General features: G+C 39.4%; 1 protein-coding gene across 10 annotated transcripts in view; it reads right to left on the minus strand.

Annotated features, from left to right (window-relative positions):
* IRF2 (interferon regulatory factor 2) overlaps positions 1-14768 on the minus strand; it is a 106809-nt gene that overhangs the window by 30909 nt on the left and 61132 nt on the right. For all 10 annotated transcript variants that reach the window (XM_088446980.1, XM_088446979.1, XM_088446981.1 and 7 more), the window contains 2 exons: positions 2970-3069; positions 2281-2457 (listed from right to left, as the gene is read on the minus strand). In XM_088446980.1, the coding sequence (XP_088303106.1) occupies positions 2281-2457; positions 2970-3069 (277 nt within the window). The remainder of the gene's footprint in view (positions 1-2280; positions 2458-2969; positions 3070-14768) is intronic.

Here is a 14768-nt window from a genome sequence, read left to right on the forward strand (position 1 = left end):
ATCCTTCATGCGCTACAAGTCGCACCACACAAAGCGGGAGCGCTGTGCGCCTCGGTAGCGCTAAGTGTCTTTCATGCAACTTTTTACCTTCAAATGCGTCTTATTCACACAGTGAGATAGCTTCTGCTGATTAAAACGCTATGCAGCATGCCTATTGTTCTGTGTGCGTCTGCGGTGTATCTGCATGTGAAATGATTCATTACAGTGTCAGTTGCTGTAACACTGTAACGTAGCATTTCACATGCAGATACACCCGCAGATGTACACAGAACATAGACATGCTGCATATCATTTTAATCAGCAGAGGCTGCTTGTGCTAACTATCACTGTGTGATTAATACGCATTTGAAGGTAAAAGGTCACACAGAGACGCTCGGCGATACAGAGTCACGCCACGGCATGGCGCGATTAGAAGGACTGTTCAACGCGCAAGGAGGCTAGATGTATGAGGACACATCTGTATTGCAGCTTTACACAGAAATGTAACATTTAAAGCTAAAAAAATTCTATTAAAACAGCTTATTTTGTTTTTCCTTGTTTCTTCATAAAATACTCCTGGCATGTCGATCCATCTCTAGAGGGATGTGGCTTAAGGAATATAATGGGGAAGGTGGTGGTGTTCTTCAGATGGTTTGTGTAATTGGATAAGCTGCACTGGAAAAGTTAAGGAATATGGTTGCTACACCATCTTCATGTGCAACATTTTTAGAAATGTCCCCACTGCATAAAGCATAATGGAGGAGAAGGTTCGCGTTCACCAACCAGAGCTGTAAAGCAAGGAAGGAGGGACTGGCCGTTTCCTGCATGGACCTGAGCTTCGTGATCTGTCATATTCCCGTTAACATTTCAAGCTCTGTTCTTGGAAATGGAGACCAACTTTGGTTCCTAGATAATGGGCTCCATTTCTAAAGAATAGTTAGTTGTGAACAGTAAGTTACATATTACATTGCATTATATCCGTGAGATAGTGTGACTTTTATTCTTGCCATTCATAAACACAGCAATGCTGGGAGAAACAAAATCTCCATACTATTGCGAAGCCTATATTCAAATTTTGTGGACAGTCCTACCCATTAATTTAGATGGCGCATGTACATAGATCTATCACAGGGGGTGTGATATCATTCCTTGTTAGTGGACTACAGGAGGATGCCATTTCGGGATGTAGTCCAAGGTTCAACAATGTCATGTTGACAGCTATGTCAACATTGTTTAAATATCGACAGACAACATGTCAACAGGTGAAATGTCTACATTGTCAGAATGTCGACATCAGGGTTAGGTTACAGACAGGAGGGTTAGGTTATGTAGCGGGTGAAGGGGGTGGTTGAGATTAGGGATAGGCACTAGAGAAAGTCTGACCCGGAAGTCACAGTCACATGACCAACGGGACCCGGAAGGTGCAGCTGCAGCCATCTGGAGCAGGTAAGTCACAGCTAGGCCACCAGGGTCGCTATGTCCAAATTCTAACATGTCAACATTACATCACTGCCTACATGATGAATGTCAACATGATGACCATAAATAAATACATTTTACCATGTTTAACCTGTTAAGGAACTCAAGTATATCTGAAAGGGACTATATTATTTAAAAAATAACTCTCCCACATACCCATTCAGCCAGAAATAGTTTTTTACGTGCAAGCGGACCCCTTCCTTTTCAACAGGAAGTGAACCCTGTGTTGGGTATTTAAGCACCATCTTGACACACATCACCATGCCTTAAAAAAGTCCCACAGGGAGGGCAAAACAAGTTGGTGGTGCTTGTGTGACTTCAGTGGAAAGGTCACCAAGAAAGACCAACGCATTGGGGCCAACAACCATCCCCTTGAATATTTCAGGAGTTCCCAGGGTTTCAGTGCATACCATTCTGTCATGAACCTCATTTACACCCACTTTGGGGTTTGACCATTTATGACATTCTGTTTCCGTTATGTAAGGGTAATCTGCAGTTTGTATTTTTTTGGATTAATAAAACTGACCTGTAATTGAAAAAAAATATTATCAACATGGCGATTGGTACTTATAAACGGTTCCGTCTTGCCCGTTTTACAGTTCCACAGGCTGCCTGGTGGCTGTACAGTAACGCTGAATGTAATTTACACATTTCTATTGTTGAGGTTTGCATTGATGGTGTATACAGTGGCATTAAGTAACTTCATTTAGCAGCAGTGTTAAGATGCACTGTTTATTTTATCCACTCATTTCTATAATCCAATAAGAGACAGACAGAAAGAACTGGCCCGAGATACCATGGATAATGTAAATAAAGACATACCTCTTTTTGATGGCCTCTCCGCTACTGGAATCATCCTGTACACTCTGAAGGCATTATTTCCTTTCTTCATACTCTTGTCTTTTACTTCCTCTATGTCCGGCAATGAGTTCATTGCACAGCGGAAGTTTGCCTTCCATGTCTTTGGGTCTGGTTTATCTACCTCAGGTTGATATTTCCCTTAAAGGTAACAACAGGATAATAATCAAAAATAATCATTAGACAACTAGATGTCTAGCCTTCTGCTTAACAAACTAAAAAACTCCAACCCATAAGATAGCATCACTCTAGATAGCATAGGTCCATCCCTTGATTCCCCTCCCTTTATGATCACAGCTTTAAAATTGTATACATGAGCACCTCATGTACTGGACTGATGGAGCCACCAGGTAAAATACAAACAGCTGTAGAAAGAGTAATGTGTACGGTGAGTGACACATTATTGGATCATGAACATTCCCAGAATACAACAGTTTAAATATTATGATGGCAGCGCACACTTCTCTCCAATCTATAACTTCAACTTGCAAAAGATTCTTTGTAGCATGAAATTTTGTGTGCTCAGTACAAAATGTATCATACCATCACCACCTTGTTTTCACTACCCATTCCTGATAACTCAGGAGCCTGCAATTTAGGCCTGGTGCTTATTTACACAGGTTTACTTTAGCTGAAACTATCTTGTTTATTACCTGTATGAATTGCCCAATTTCTGAATAAAGGGGCATCCTTCTCAACATCCCACCCATGGCGGGCTGCATGCATCCATGGAATTTGGAATATCTTCTTTTCCTGAATGTGAGAAAGACAACTATTAAATACACTTGTTCCATTTAATTTTAATAGAAGTACATCTGACATCACAATCTTCCCTCACCAGTTGGACAGATGCTTCAAATTGCTACAATGTGCTGTTGGGACATCTTGAGCCGTTTACCATCTAAAAAGGTGCGTATCGAACAACTGTACATTGTAATTGTATCCTGTGCAGTGGATAATATACCCACACTGAACAATACGTCGTTCAGTGCAGGCACCCTCCCTCATCCCCGTACATGCACTACCTGTCGATATAGACAGGTTGGCCTGCGTGTTCAGGCGATGACAAATGCAGACAACAACCAGCGGGAAAGCGCATCGCTTGTCGTTGCCGGCATTTTACTGCACGCTTAATGAACGCTTAATGAATGATTATGATGTCGTAATCATTCAATCGCTCACTTTTCACGTGTAGTGGATACGCACCTTAACTCTAAGCAATGAAAAGGGACATTACATCTAATTTTACCATGCAGCGGTTTAGGGCTTGTAAATCGCATTACATAGGATGCGGTATTAGTTTTCAGTAAATCCGATGTGTGACATTTAGCAAACTGCTCTCGTTCAAAACATGCCGACTGACGTATGTCATCGCACTACAGCAGCGGTGTGAGAAGTAAAACACCATGTGTAACATAACTGCGTGGCGGTTATCAGTCCATGCATGCACAGTACTTTCCCAGTAACACAAGAGGCCAGATTTCGAGTTGCATGCAATGCTGATATCCACGCAAATGGTTGTTGTTTTTCGACTTCGCATGAGTGTGTACGCACAGACTCGTGATTGAGATGGACGATCTGAAATGTATTTGGACTCCTGGGCGGTGGCTATTGAGATGCACCGAGATGTCTGTTTTATGGGCGTGTTTGTTATGGTAGTTTTGCATAACTGGTTGCAAACTCAGACGCTTAAATCGCTTCCATAAGAGGCCATACCCAGAGATAATATGCACCTAGCATGCGGCAGGTACAAGTTTCAATGGTACATCGGATAGTCGGATGTAAAGACGCACCAAGGGGTACTGCTGTGTCTAAAGAATCACAAAGTGGGTGTCTCAGTCCTTGCACAAACACACACTTATACACCAGGGGAAGGGCTTTTACGAGCAGCAGCATGAAATCGCAGACACATCTACAGCAAACGACGCTACAGTATCAGAGCAGTGTGCAATTCTGCATCAGACCCTAGATGTCACCACATACTGTGGGATTGGGTAAAGATCTAGTAAACTAATGGAAGGTATAGGCTACATATTTATGGTCTGTCATGAAGAATAATATAAAAGTAAGGCATACAATTCATCAGGTGCAGCCCAAATTAATAGAACAAAGACCTACAGCGTGTGAAAAAACACGACACCCATGTGTTATATACAGGGCAGGAAGTAAAATATGATCATGGTAAATTCTGTAGAATCATCTGACATATGCTACATTTAAATACCAAGAAATAGATTCACATATGACATTTTTATTGGGATATTCATTAATGAGCCCAATATGGACACTACAATTTGACAGTTTAGCTCTAGCAAGGATGTATAGAAACTGACAAACTAGACTGATAGGTCATGATGTGTAATAATGTAACCACGCACTGTACTACAATGTGCTCCGATGGAGGAAGCTGTACTGCACATTCAGGAGGGGAATTCTGAACGGTACTTTCTGTGCAATTATTTTCATTAATGAAACAAAAACCTGCAGTATTAGAAAATCAGAATTGTTATATGAAAATGCTATGAAACAAACAGATGCATGAATCATGGCCTTCTCTACGAAACATCTAGCAGATGGCCAGATCATTCCAGTTAAAGGATATCAGGTTTGTGTATAAACCGGACATGAACATCGACAAAAAGCAGAACAAGAGAACACAAACCAAAGAAACACGCACCAAACAAGCGTCGATTATCAGTGACATTGCAATGTCTGAACTTTCTGCTAACTACTAAGGTGCTACAAAGTGAAAAGGAACCAATGTACAGAAACATAAAGAAACTAAGGTTACTTCATATCTGGCAGCAAGGATGGTGTAATGGTTAGCATTACTGCCTCACAGCATTTTGGGTTTGATTCCCACCACAGCCCTAACTGTGTGGAGTTCGTACGTTCTCCCCGTGCATGCATGGGTTTCCTACGGTGCTCCGGTTTACTCCCACACTCCAAAAATATATATACTGGTAGGTTAACTGGTTCCTCACACTAAAAAAAAAAATGTAACCCTAGTGTGTAAGTGTATGTGAGCATGTGGTAGGGAATATAGATAGTAAGCTCCACTGGGTCAGGGACTGATGTGAATGTGAATGGCCAAATATTCTCTGTAAAGTGCTGCAGAATGTGTGTGTGTGCTATATAAATAACTGGTAATAAGTCTGCACTATGCCAATAAATAACTCCTCCTATTGCTAATGCCTGGTTGCTAAAGGTTTTTAAATATTTGTACTCTTAGTGAATAGCCCTATAAATGTTTCTCTCTTACTTCATTTTATTATTCAGTTATTTTCATCAAGCAAACTAGTTACTAGCAACTTGATACACATCTGAAGCTCTGTGTTCTGGTAGACTTTGTTTATCAAGCAATAAGAACCTAAAACCTTACATCCGGCCTCTCTAGGCCAAGCCAACAGAAACTGATAAGAGTATGAAACACTTGCCTGGGACAATGCTGCTGTTTAAATTCTGCTGAGATCACGTCAAATACGATCATTACCTTCACTGCAAAAGTACAGACATAAATCACTTTTTATAGTGTATATACATAACGCCTGAGTCCTGCATACAAGCTATAGCTCGTACTCCGGCTACGAAGACTTGTGCTGTGGGTGGACCTCACATTAGTGACCAGTTGGATCACACGGTCAGCACCAAAAGCTGGGAGCATCTATTCAGCTTTCTGTGCATATGACATTTGTAGTTAGTACAGTACCATGGTTTTTATCCCAGACATGTCTTTTTCTATAATGATTGCATAGTAAAGGCAAGCAAGTTTGCAACCAGCCTTCATGATATTCTGGTCACTAGATGGCACTGGGCAATTTTATGGACAGAATAATTTAATAGCAAACAGCATTTCTAAAACATATTAATTGTAAATTTGAAGATAAATTTACATTATCTGTACATAATACAATCAAATGTTTTGCTAAATATATTTCTAGAAATATGAAAATATATCCTGCATAAAAATAGAACATTTCCTTTTAAGGTAAACTACATAAACCGTAATTGCCATATAGCCACGTCAACAAGAAAAAATAGGGACTGTAAGCCCTTACTTTAAAGTCCTGAGCCCTCTTGTCTTCTAAATATAAAAACGTGAGCGCTAGACTTTTTACCCACTCACACTAATGCTGGTGCTACAAAAACATGTGACAAATGTGTGATTGCGTCAACGTGCATATTTAAAGCTAAATGCTAAATTGCTACTTTTATAAAGGGAGATTGTTAAATAAGCTGCATTTTACTTTGCATTCCATTGTCAGGAGCACAAATAAGTGTTTAATCAGGTAATAGGTGTATGAAAGTTCTCCCATTCATCACATCATTAAAAATGGTAACTGGAGAAACAAGTAATGACAATAGAACTGAAGAACGTGTCGTGTATAAAGATGATATATTATATTAATTTGTTTATATAGTGTCCTTGTACAGCCATAATACTCACAAATGTGTAATAACCGATAGCAATGAATCGCTCATTTCATTTTCTAAACTTGTACCAGATAGCCAAATGCTATGTGTCACTGCACATTTACAGTGGAAATCCCCATCTCACCAACGTTTGAATTCCATTGTTCATAAGTGAAATACTGTAACATGACCCCAGCAATCTTACTCTGTGTATGTGACAACAACCCCCTGCAAATGCTCACAGTCCTACTCTTGTATAGCACCCAATAAAAAACACAGTAAGAGACTTTCTTTAAGAAATCTGCATCAGAAAACTTGTATAAAAAGAAATAAATCACACGCTAGCAGTGATGTGCATACGTGAACATGTGCATAGGATTCTGGAGGTAAAATGGGCTGGGACTTAAAAAAAATAAAAAATTGTAATTTGGAAATGGAACACTGTAAGGACACAAAATCCATGCACAAATGATTACATTCTGGAAAGCTCTGATGGTACAGGCCAGTTATTTTTAGAAACCAAAACTGGGTATAAGTGGTAAAATGTATTATTATTTTTTATAAAATAAGAAAAAGGATTGTATGAATTACAAAATGCCAGTCCTCTTCCCATTATAATACTGTATATTTGATTTGTAGTTCCTACCAAGCTGCACTAAAAAGAGCAGACAATTTTCTTTGATTACATGAGGCGGACAAATCTGTATTTAGGCTCACTACCCTGGCGTTTTATGGCGGGCTTGACTAGCCTTAAATGTACATAATATACTAGAGACCCCAATGTTTTTGGTTTTAATTAATTATCGTGCTTTCGTTTCGATCAAATCACCCTCAAGTGTTTGGTTCGGATTCAATGTTGGATTCCTTTAAAAATCACTTAAAAAAAAAAAATCACTAAAAAACACTAAAATTATGCGATTTGGACGGGTTTACATGCAATCAAAAATCCAAGTTCTATTTTTAAATCAGAGTTTGGAACTTACAGGAGACCCAAGCCGAAACGCAGTTCCACTCGGAACCACAAAGTGATTCCGAACTAGGACTCAATTCGAATTGGAAAACATAAATTCATGCGTTTTCGTGTTTCAGGAGAACCGAACTGCACATCTCTATAATATACCAGAGGCAGCCTAAAATGGCTCTACTTTAAATTATTATCCAACATGGGGAGTGAATTAAAATTTCACACAGATAGTGCTCTGGCATCAACGCTAACCACTGTGCCACCAAATATCTCATGAAGTAAGGATGAATTGTGCTGCACCAGCTTATTATTAGTGTTTATTGATTATAGCACCAATCACTCTACACAGTGCTGTAGAGATAGAGAAATACAGTCAGGTGCATAAATATTGGGACATTGACAGAATTTTCATATTTTGTCCTCTATTCACCACCACAATGGCTTTGAAATGAAATAAAACAAGATGTGCTTTAACTGCAGACTTTCAGATTTAATTTGAGGGTAATTACATCCAAATCAGGTGAACGGTGTAGGAATTACAACGGTTTCTATATGTGCCTCCCACTTTTTAAGGGGCCAAAAGTAATGGGACTATCAACTCAAAAGCTATTTCATGGACAGGTGTGGGCTATTCCCTCATTATTTCATTATCAATTAAGCAGGTAAAAGGTCTGGAATTGATTCTAGGTGTGACATTTGCATTTGGAATAAGTTGCTGTCGACTCTCAATATGAGATCCAAAGAGCTGTTACTATCAGTGAAGCAAGCCATCATTAAGCTGAAAAATCAAAACAAACCCATCAGAGAGATAGCAAAAACATTAGGTGTGGCCAAATCACCTGTTTGGAACATTCTTAAAAAGAAAGAACACACCGGAGAGCTCAGCAACACTAAAAGACCCGGAAGACCACGGAAAACAACGGTGGATGACAGAAGAATTATTTCCCTGGTGAAGAAAAACCCCTTCACAACAGTTGGCCAAATTAAGAACACTCTCCAGGAGGTAGGTGTATATGTGTCAAAGTCAACAATCAAGAGAAGACTTCAGAAGAGTGAATATAGAGGGATCACCACAAGATGTAAACCATTGGTGAGCCGCAAAAACAGGAAGACCAGATTAGAGTTTGCCAAACAACATCTAAAAAAGCCAATACTGTTCTGGAACAACATTCTATGGACAGATGAGACAAAGATCAACTTGTACCAGAGTGATGGGAAGAGAAGAGTATGGAGAAGGAAAGGAACTGCTCATGATCCAAAACATACCACCTCATCAGTGAAGCATGGTGGTGGTAGTGTCATGGCGTGGGCATGTATGGTTGCCAATGGAACTGGTTCCCTTGTATTTATTGATGATGTGACTGCTGACAAAAGCAGCAGAATGAATTCTGAAGTGTTTCGGGCAATATTATATGCTCATATTCAGTCAAATGCTTCAGAACTCATTGGACAGCGCTTCACAGTGCAGATGGACAATGACCCGAAGCATACTGCAAAAGCAACCAAAGAGTTTTTTAAGGCTAAAAAGTGGAATGTTATGCAATGGCCAAGTCAATCCCCTGACCTGAATCCGATTGAGCATGCATTTCACTTGATGAAGACAAAACTGAAGGGAAAATGCCCCAAGAACAAGCAGGAACTGAAGACATTTGCAGTAGAGGCCTGGCAGGGCATCACCAGGGATGAAACCCAGCGTCTGGTGAAGTCTATGCGTTCCAGACTTCAGGCTGTAATTGCCTGCAAAGGATTTGCAACAAAGTATTAAAAAGTGAAAGTTAGATTTAGGATTGTCCCATTACTTTTGGCCCCTTAAAAAGTGGGAAGCACATATAGAAGCCGTTGTAATTCCTACACCGTTCCATTGATTTGGATGCAATTACCCTCAAATTAAATCTGAAAGTCTGCAGTTAAAGCACATCTTGTTTGTTTAATTTCAAAGCCATTGTGGTGGTGAATAGGGGCCAAAATATGAAAATTCTGTCAATGTCCCAATATTTATGCACCTGACTGTGTGTGTGTGTGTGTGTGTGTGTGTCCGCGATTCTTTTCCGCCTCCCGGACTTTTCGCCTACTTCGCCTGTTTTGCAGGCAGAAAAGTATTGCACGAGTGCCCGCATATCCCCGTATGCGATGTGAAAGTAGGCGAAAACGGGACCCGGCGAAACTTAAACAAGCAGAAAGTCCTGTCACATTTGGGGAAATCAGCCTGACACCCCCCAAAAGATGCTCTGACATGGGGGTTACCCATGGTGGTTACACCCGATTTTGGCAAGGTATTTGGTGTCTCTAAACAGGCTCAATAGCTGCTAAATAGCGTTTTTGTATAAGTGGTGAAGAATAATGGGGGACAGCATATTTAAAAGTCGCTAAAGTTCAGTTTTAAAAAACGTGAAAGATTCACCTGCCACAAGCACCTGCAATGAAAAAAAAAAACACCTGGGGCATACTTGGGAACTCCCCTAGAGTCTGGTTCGCTAGTTTTTAACTTTGCCCCCAACATTTTTATTTTTCAGCCCCAAAATGAAAATGATTTTTTGGGGCGTGTAGTGTTTTTTAAAAATTCTTGACACAGTTTACCATTGGGGGGACTGTCTGAAGGCTGCATGGGGGTTCCCGCAACGTTGCAACCCAAAATCCCAATTCTGCACTTTTTTCCGCCTGCTATTCATAGGCAAAACTTTTTCGCCTATTACATTACATTGACTTTCCACCTAGGCAGAAAGTCTTTGAAATTGAATACGGCGATACTTTTCTGCCTGGCGAAATGACGTCATCGGCGAAACTTTTTCGCCGATTCTGGCTTTTCACTCCAAATTGAATACGGGCCTAGATCAACTGTTGTCAGAAACCAATTAATGTACCAGTATGACTTTGGAATGTGGGAGGAAACCCATGCAAAATTGGTGAGAACATACAAACCCCACAGAGAAATGTCCTTCGTCGGAATTGAACCAATGACCCCTGCACTGTGAGGCAGCAATGCCAACCACTGTGCTGGCCTATTCATGCATACTATGTTACATGATCCAAAAAAAAAAGTATATTATTATTTTTTAACATGTATAGAAACAACACGTAGAACGAGATCCAGGCAATATCCCGACACCTGTCAGAATCCCGGGACAGGCATCTCGATGGTAAGTACTGCAATAAGGTGGAGGGTTAGAATTAGACACCTAGGGGATGGTTAGAGTTAGCAGGGAGGGTTAGGGGAGGGAGAGGGGGAGGGTTAGGATACTGACCGACAAGTGTCGGTATCCTAATCCTGTTGGGATGCCGGCATTGGGATCTGACCGCCAGCATCCTGTACCCACCCCTGGAGAACAGCATCTTGCTATTTTTAACTATTACCAATGAGCACATATGTACATACCTCCAGGATTGTTCTAATTTAGGCAGCACAGTCCTTATCTAAAGGACTGGCTCACTGTACCAACTTCAGGGAAGTTAATAGATATGACCCCATATCACCCCACTGGTGCATGATTAAATTAAAAGTTCATTTAGGGGAAAGGAGGGAGGTACTTCAGACCACCCCCAGCCCATGGGGAACATAGCTGCACCCTACACCCTCTTTTTGTTTGCACAACACTGTACATTTTGTGCCATTATAGACCAGACCAACGTTATGAGGTATGGAGATGGAATGAGAACTATAGCACCATTATTTCTGTACACAATGATATAGCTAGTTCAGCAGTGAACATGCGTATATATAAATAGCTTACATATTGAAGTCATGTATCCTGTCTTGTGCTGGCTGATAGCATATTAGCTTAAGAAACATTCAGTACATTCCATGACAATGGTTTGCAACAACCCTATGGCTACGACCAGAAATCTTTCCTGTTTAAGTCTTTTAACTTCTTTATGTTGAAATGTTAAATATCCAAGCCTGCAAATACGAGCAACATAAACTAAATCGTTAATTATGTCAGTAGAGGAAAGATAGAATCAATATAATTACAAAATAAAAAAAGAAACAAAAAATTGTAAACAATTTGACGGCTGTCTGGATGACTTAATTACTTGCTAGAACAGAGTAACAGTTGGACTGCGATACTAAATAACTGAACAGAATTTGGGTATTTTGGCTAATGTGATATTCAGAATAAATGCCCAGAATAAATGCCCAGAATAAGTGCCACACACTGGTTATGAAAATGCCAACATGTACAGCACTTAAACACCATTCAAAGACTAACTATGGTATAGCCCGAGAGCTGTAAATTTACAGAATGGATATACATTTTCTGATCCACTGTAAAAATGTATCTAAATGTGATGCAAAAACCCATCATGACAATCCAAATATACATATCCCCGTACCCAGTAATTCCCAAATCTTCCCCTCAGCCTTCAGGTTACAGCTTGTAGATCTCAATAGAATGAAATGCTAATAACATAGGAATACTACAAGAGTGTGCTCCCACCCACTTACTCCAAGACTTGACAAACAACTCCAGAGCCAAGAGTGTGCAGTTAATCATTATTGTGTTTGCATTCATGGACAAGTACAACTAACAACCCAGGAAATGCACTTATTAACTCACATCTCATCCTTAGTAACATTTGCCATATCACAATGGATTATGAAATATTGCATCCACACATTTTATTGAGATCAGTTGGTTATGAGTAACGACAAAGATATTGTGTAATGCCTAGTGAAACCTGATCATTAAAGGCACAGGGGCCTTTTTCCCGGCTTTCCTACCCACCCCCATTCGTTCCTCTGTGGATTTGTGTAATAGAACTACAGTAACCATTTTGATATGGAGGACAAAAGTAAAAACTCTCCATATACATATTTAATCTGTTTTCACATGCATTCAACATGGAAAAAAACGAAGAAAAAAAAATAAATGATCAAAGGCTATAGGAACCAATAAATCATCTATAAATACTTCTATTTTAAGAAAATGCTAACACCGGGACTGATAAGATTGAAATGATATGGTATATGGAACAATTGGAGAGGGTCGTGATTTTTAAACAATAGTAAACAATATATCTAAAAATGCTACAGAGAAAATACAGCAAGTGTCTGACGTGGAGTAATAGCTATGTAACTTTCAGCAACTTTGACCTGTGCTTTACAATCACCTTTACAAAGAAGCTATGTAGAAATAAAAAAAGAAACTTGTTCCATGAAGTAAGACTTCTTTTCCGTGTATAAAAGTGTATGAATTTTACCCACATCACTAATTAATAATCATATCGCCGAACATTTTGGGGGAGATGTACTTAGCCTTGGAGAGAGAAAAAGTGGAGAAAGATAAAGCACCAACCAATCAGCTCCTAAATGTCACTTTACAGGCTGGGTTTCAAAAATGGCATTAGAAGCTGATTGGTTGGTACTTTATCTCTCTAAGGCTTTGTATACTCCCCATGCAAAATCGTGCCAAAATGATCACACCCCAATCCACCCATATCTTGCTCTGATCCATCTACAGACACTCAGTTATGTCTCCTCCCCTTTCAAGGTCCACAAATTGGAACCCGCCTTTGTCAAAATCAGGATAATTGGAAGAATGAATTAATCAAGAACTGTACTATGCTATTAATCGTAGTAGTGTTCACGCTAGGCATTATTGGCAGGGCGCCGCACCCTGCCCGTTTTGAAAAAGTTGTGTTACGCCCTGCCGTTTTGGAACTGCCGATTTGCACCCTGCACTTTTTAGGAGCATGGGGCCATGACACACAGAATCTGGAAGCCACCACGGAGCAACAAAAGCTGGGCAGAGCAAATAGCCCAAGCCCACCATCAAAATAGACCCACAGCATCTGCTATAGACAGGATATTTTTTAGGGCTGGTGGGACATAGCTAGTGTCAGGAAGCCATGTCATGTATATGAACGTGCTGTTATTCCTATGTAAGCAGACTGTATATACACATATTATATATATATTTTATATATATATATATATATATATATATATACACACAGACATACACACACACACACATTATATATATATATATATATATATATATATATATATATATTTATTTTACAGATATGTAATATATGTATAGATATTTATCTCTCTATTAATATATATAACTATATCTATATATATATCTATATATATATATATATATATATATATATATATATATATATTTATATTGTAACCAGTGGGTTAAATAATTAATTTCTACATAGGCATATAAGTTGTAACACACACATATACCCTGTGCTAGGCCCCATTGAGGTTTGAAAAGAGATTGTATTCATACAGTTGCAGTCTAAGCATAGAATGGACAGAATCACCTTGAGGTCAAACAAGCCATAACTTGAGGGGCCTAACTTGTACCTGTCACTACTATTAGTAGATGTATAATGAGTCATTCATAGCTTATGTGGTGTTATCAGTAGACAGTGAGCCACATTCCAATAGAGTGACCATTGTAAGATGTGTAGCGACGCTATGCAATATGGGTAACTGTTAGTGATGTCCATATTCTCTACACAAAGGGTGTTTTGAAACAGAGTTTATCTCCAGACATTAAGACACGTCATTACTGTATTTCTTTGTCTGAGTATATATCTTAGTACTTACGAAGCATGTGCAAAAGATAAGCATGGTTCATGCTATGTTCTACCAATCAGTGGATACCTAGTTTGTAACTAATATGGGCTTAATATCCGGAAAGCCAACACCCCATACTATGGTATATAAATCAAGACCTAGACAAAGGCTCTTAGGCTCGTTCATGGACCTGACACTGCAGTATATGGTGCCTGCAATGTAAATTGAACTACCTGGGCGTTATTATTGAGAGGGCTCCCTGGAAGAATATGAAGTACATCTTATGTTGAAGATGATGAATTACCGGTGTCATCTGAATACATAGACAAAAGTTGAGTATACTGTATATTTTGTATGTTAATTGTTTGTCTGTTACTGGTAAATAAAGTGTGTTCATTTGTACTCACTCAAACGGTCACTTGTGTGTACTATTCATTTCGATCAGAACGAAACCCACAGTTATGCACACACACACACATATATATATCTACTATATATGTGTGTATCTATATGTATAAGTGGCCCTTTTTTTTATTT

The sequence above is a fragment of the Taudactylus pleione genome, unplaced genomic scaffold (genome assembly GCF_031769625.1).
Source record: "Taudactylus pleione unplaced genomic scaffold, aTauple2 ptg000408l, whole genome shotgun sequence".
NCBI lineage: Eukaryota > Metazoa > Chordata > Amphibia > Anura > Myobatrachidae > Taudactylus > Taudactylus pleione.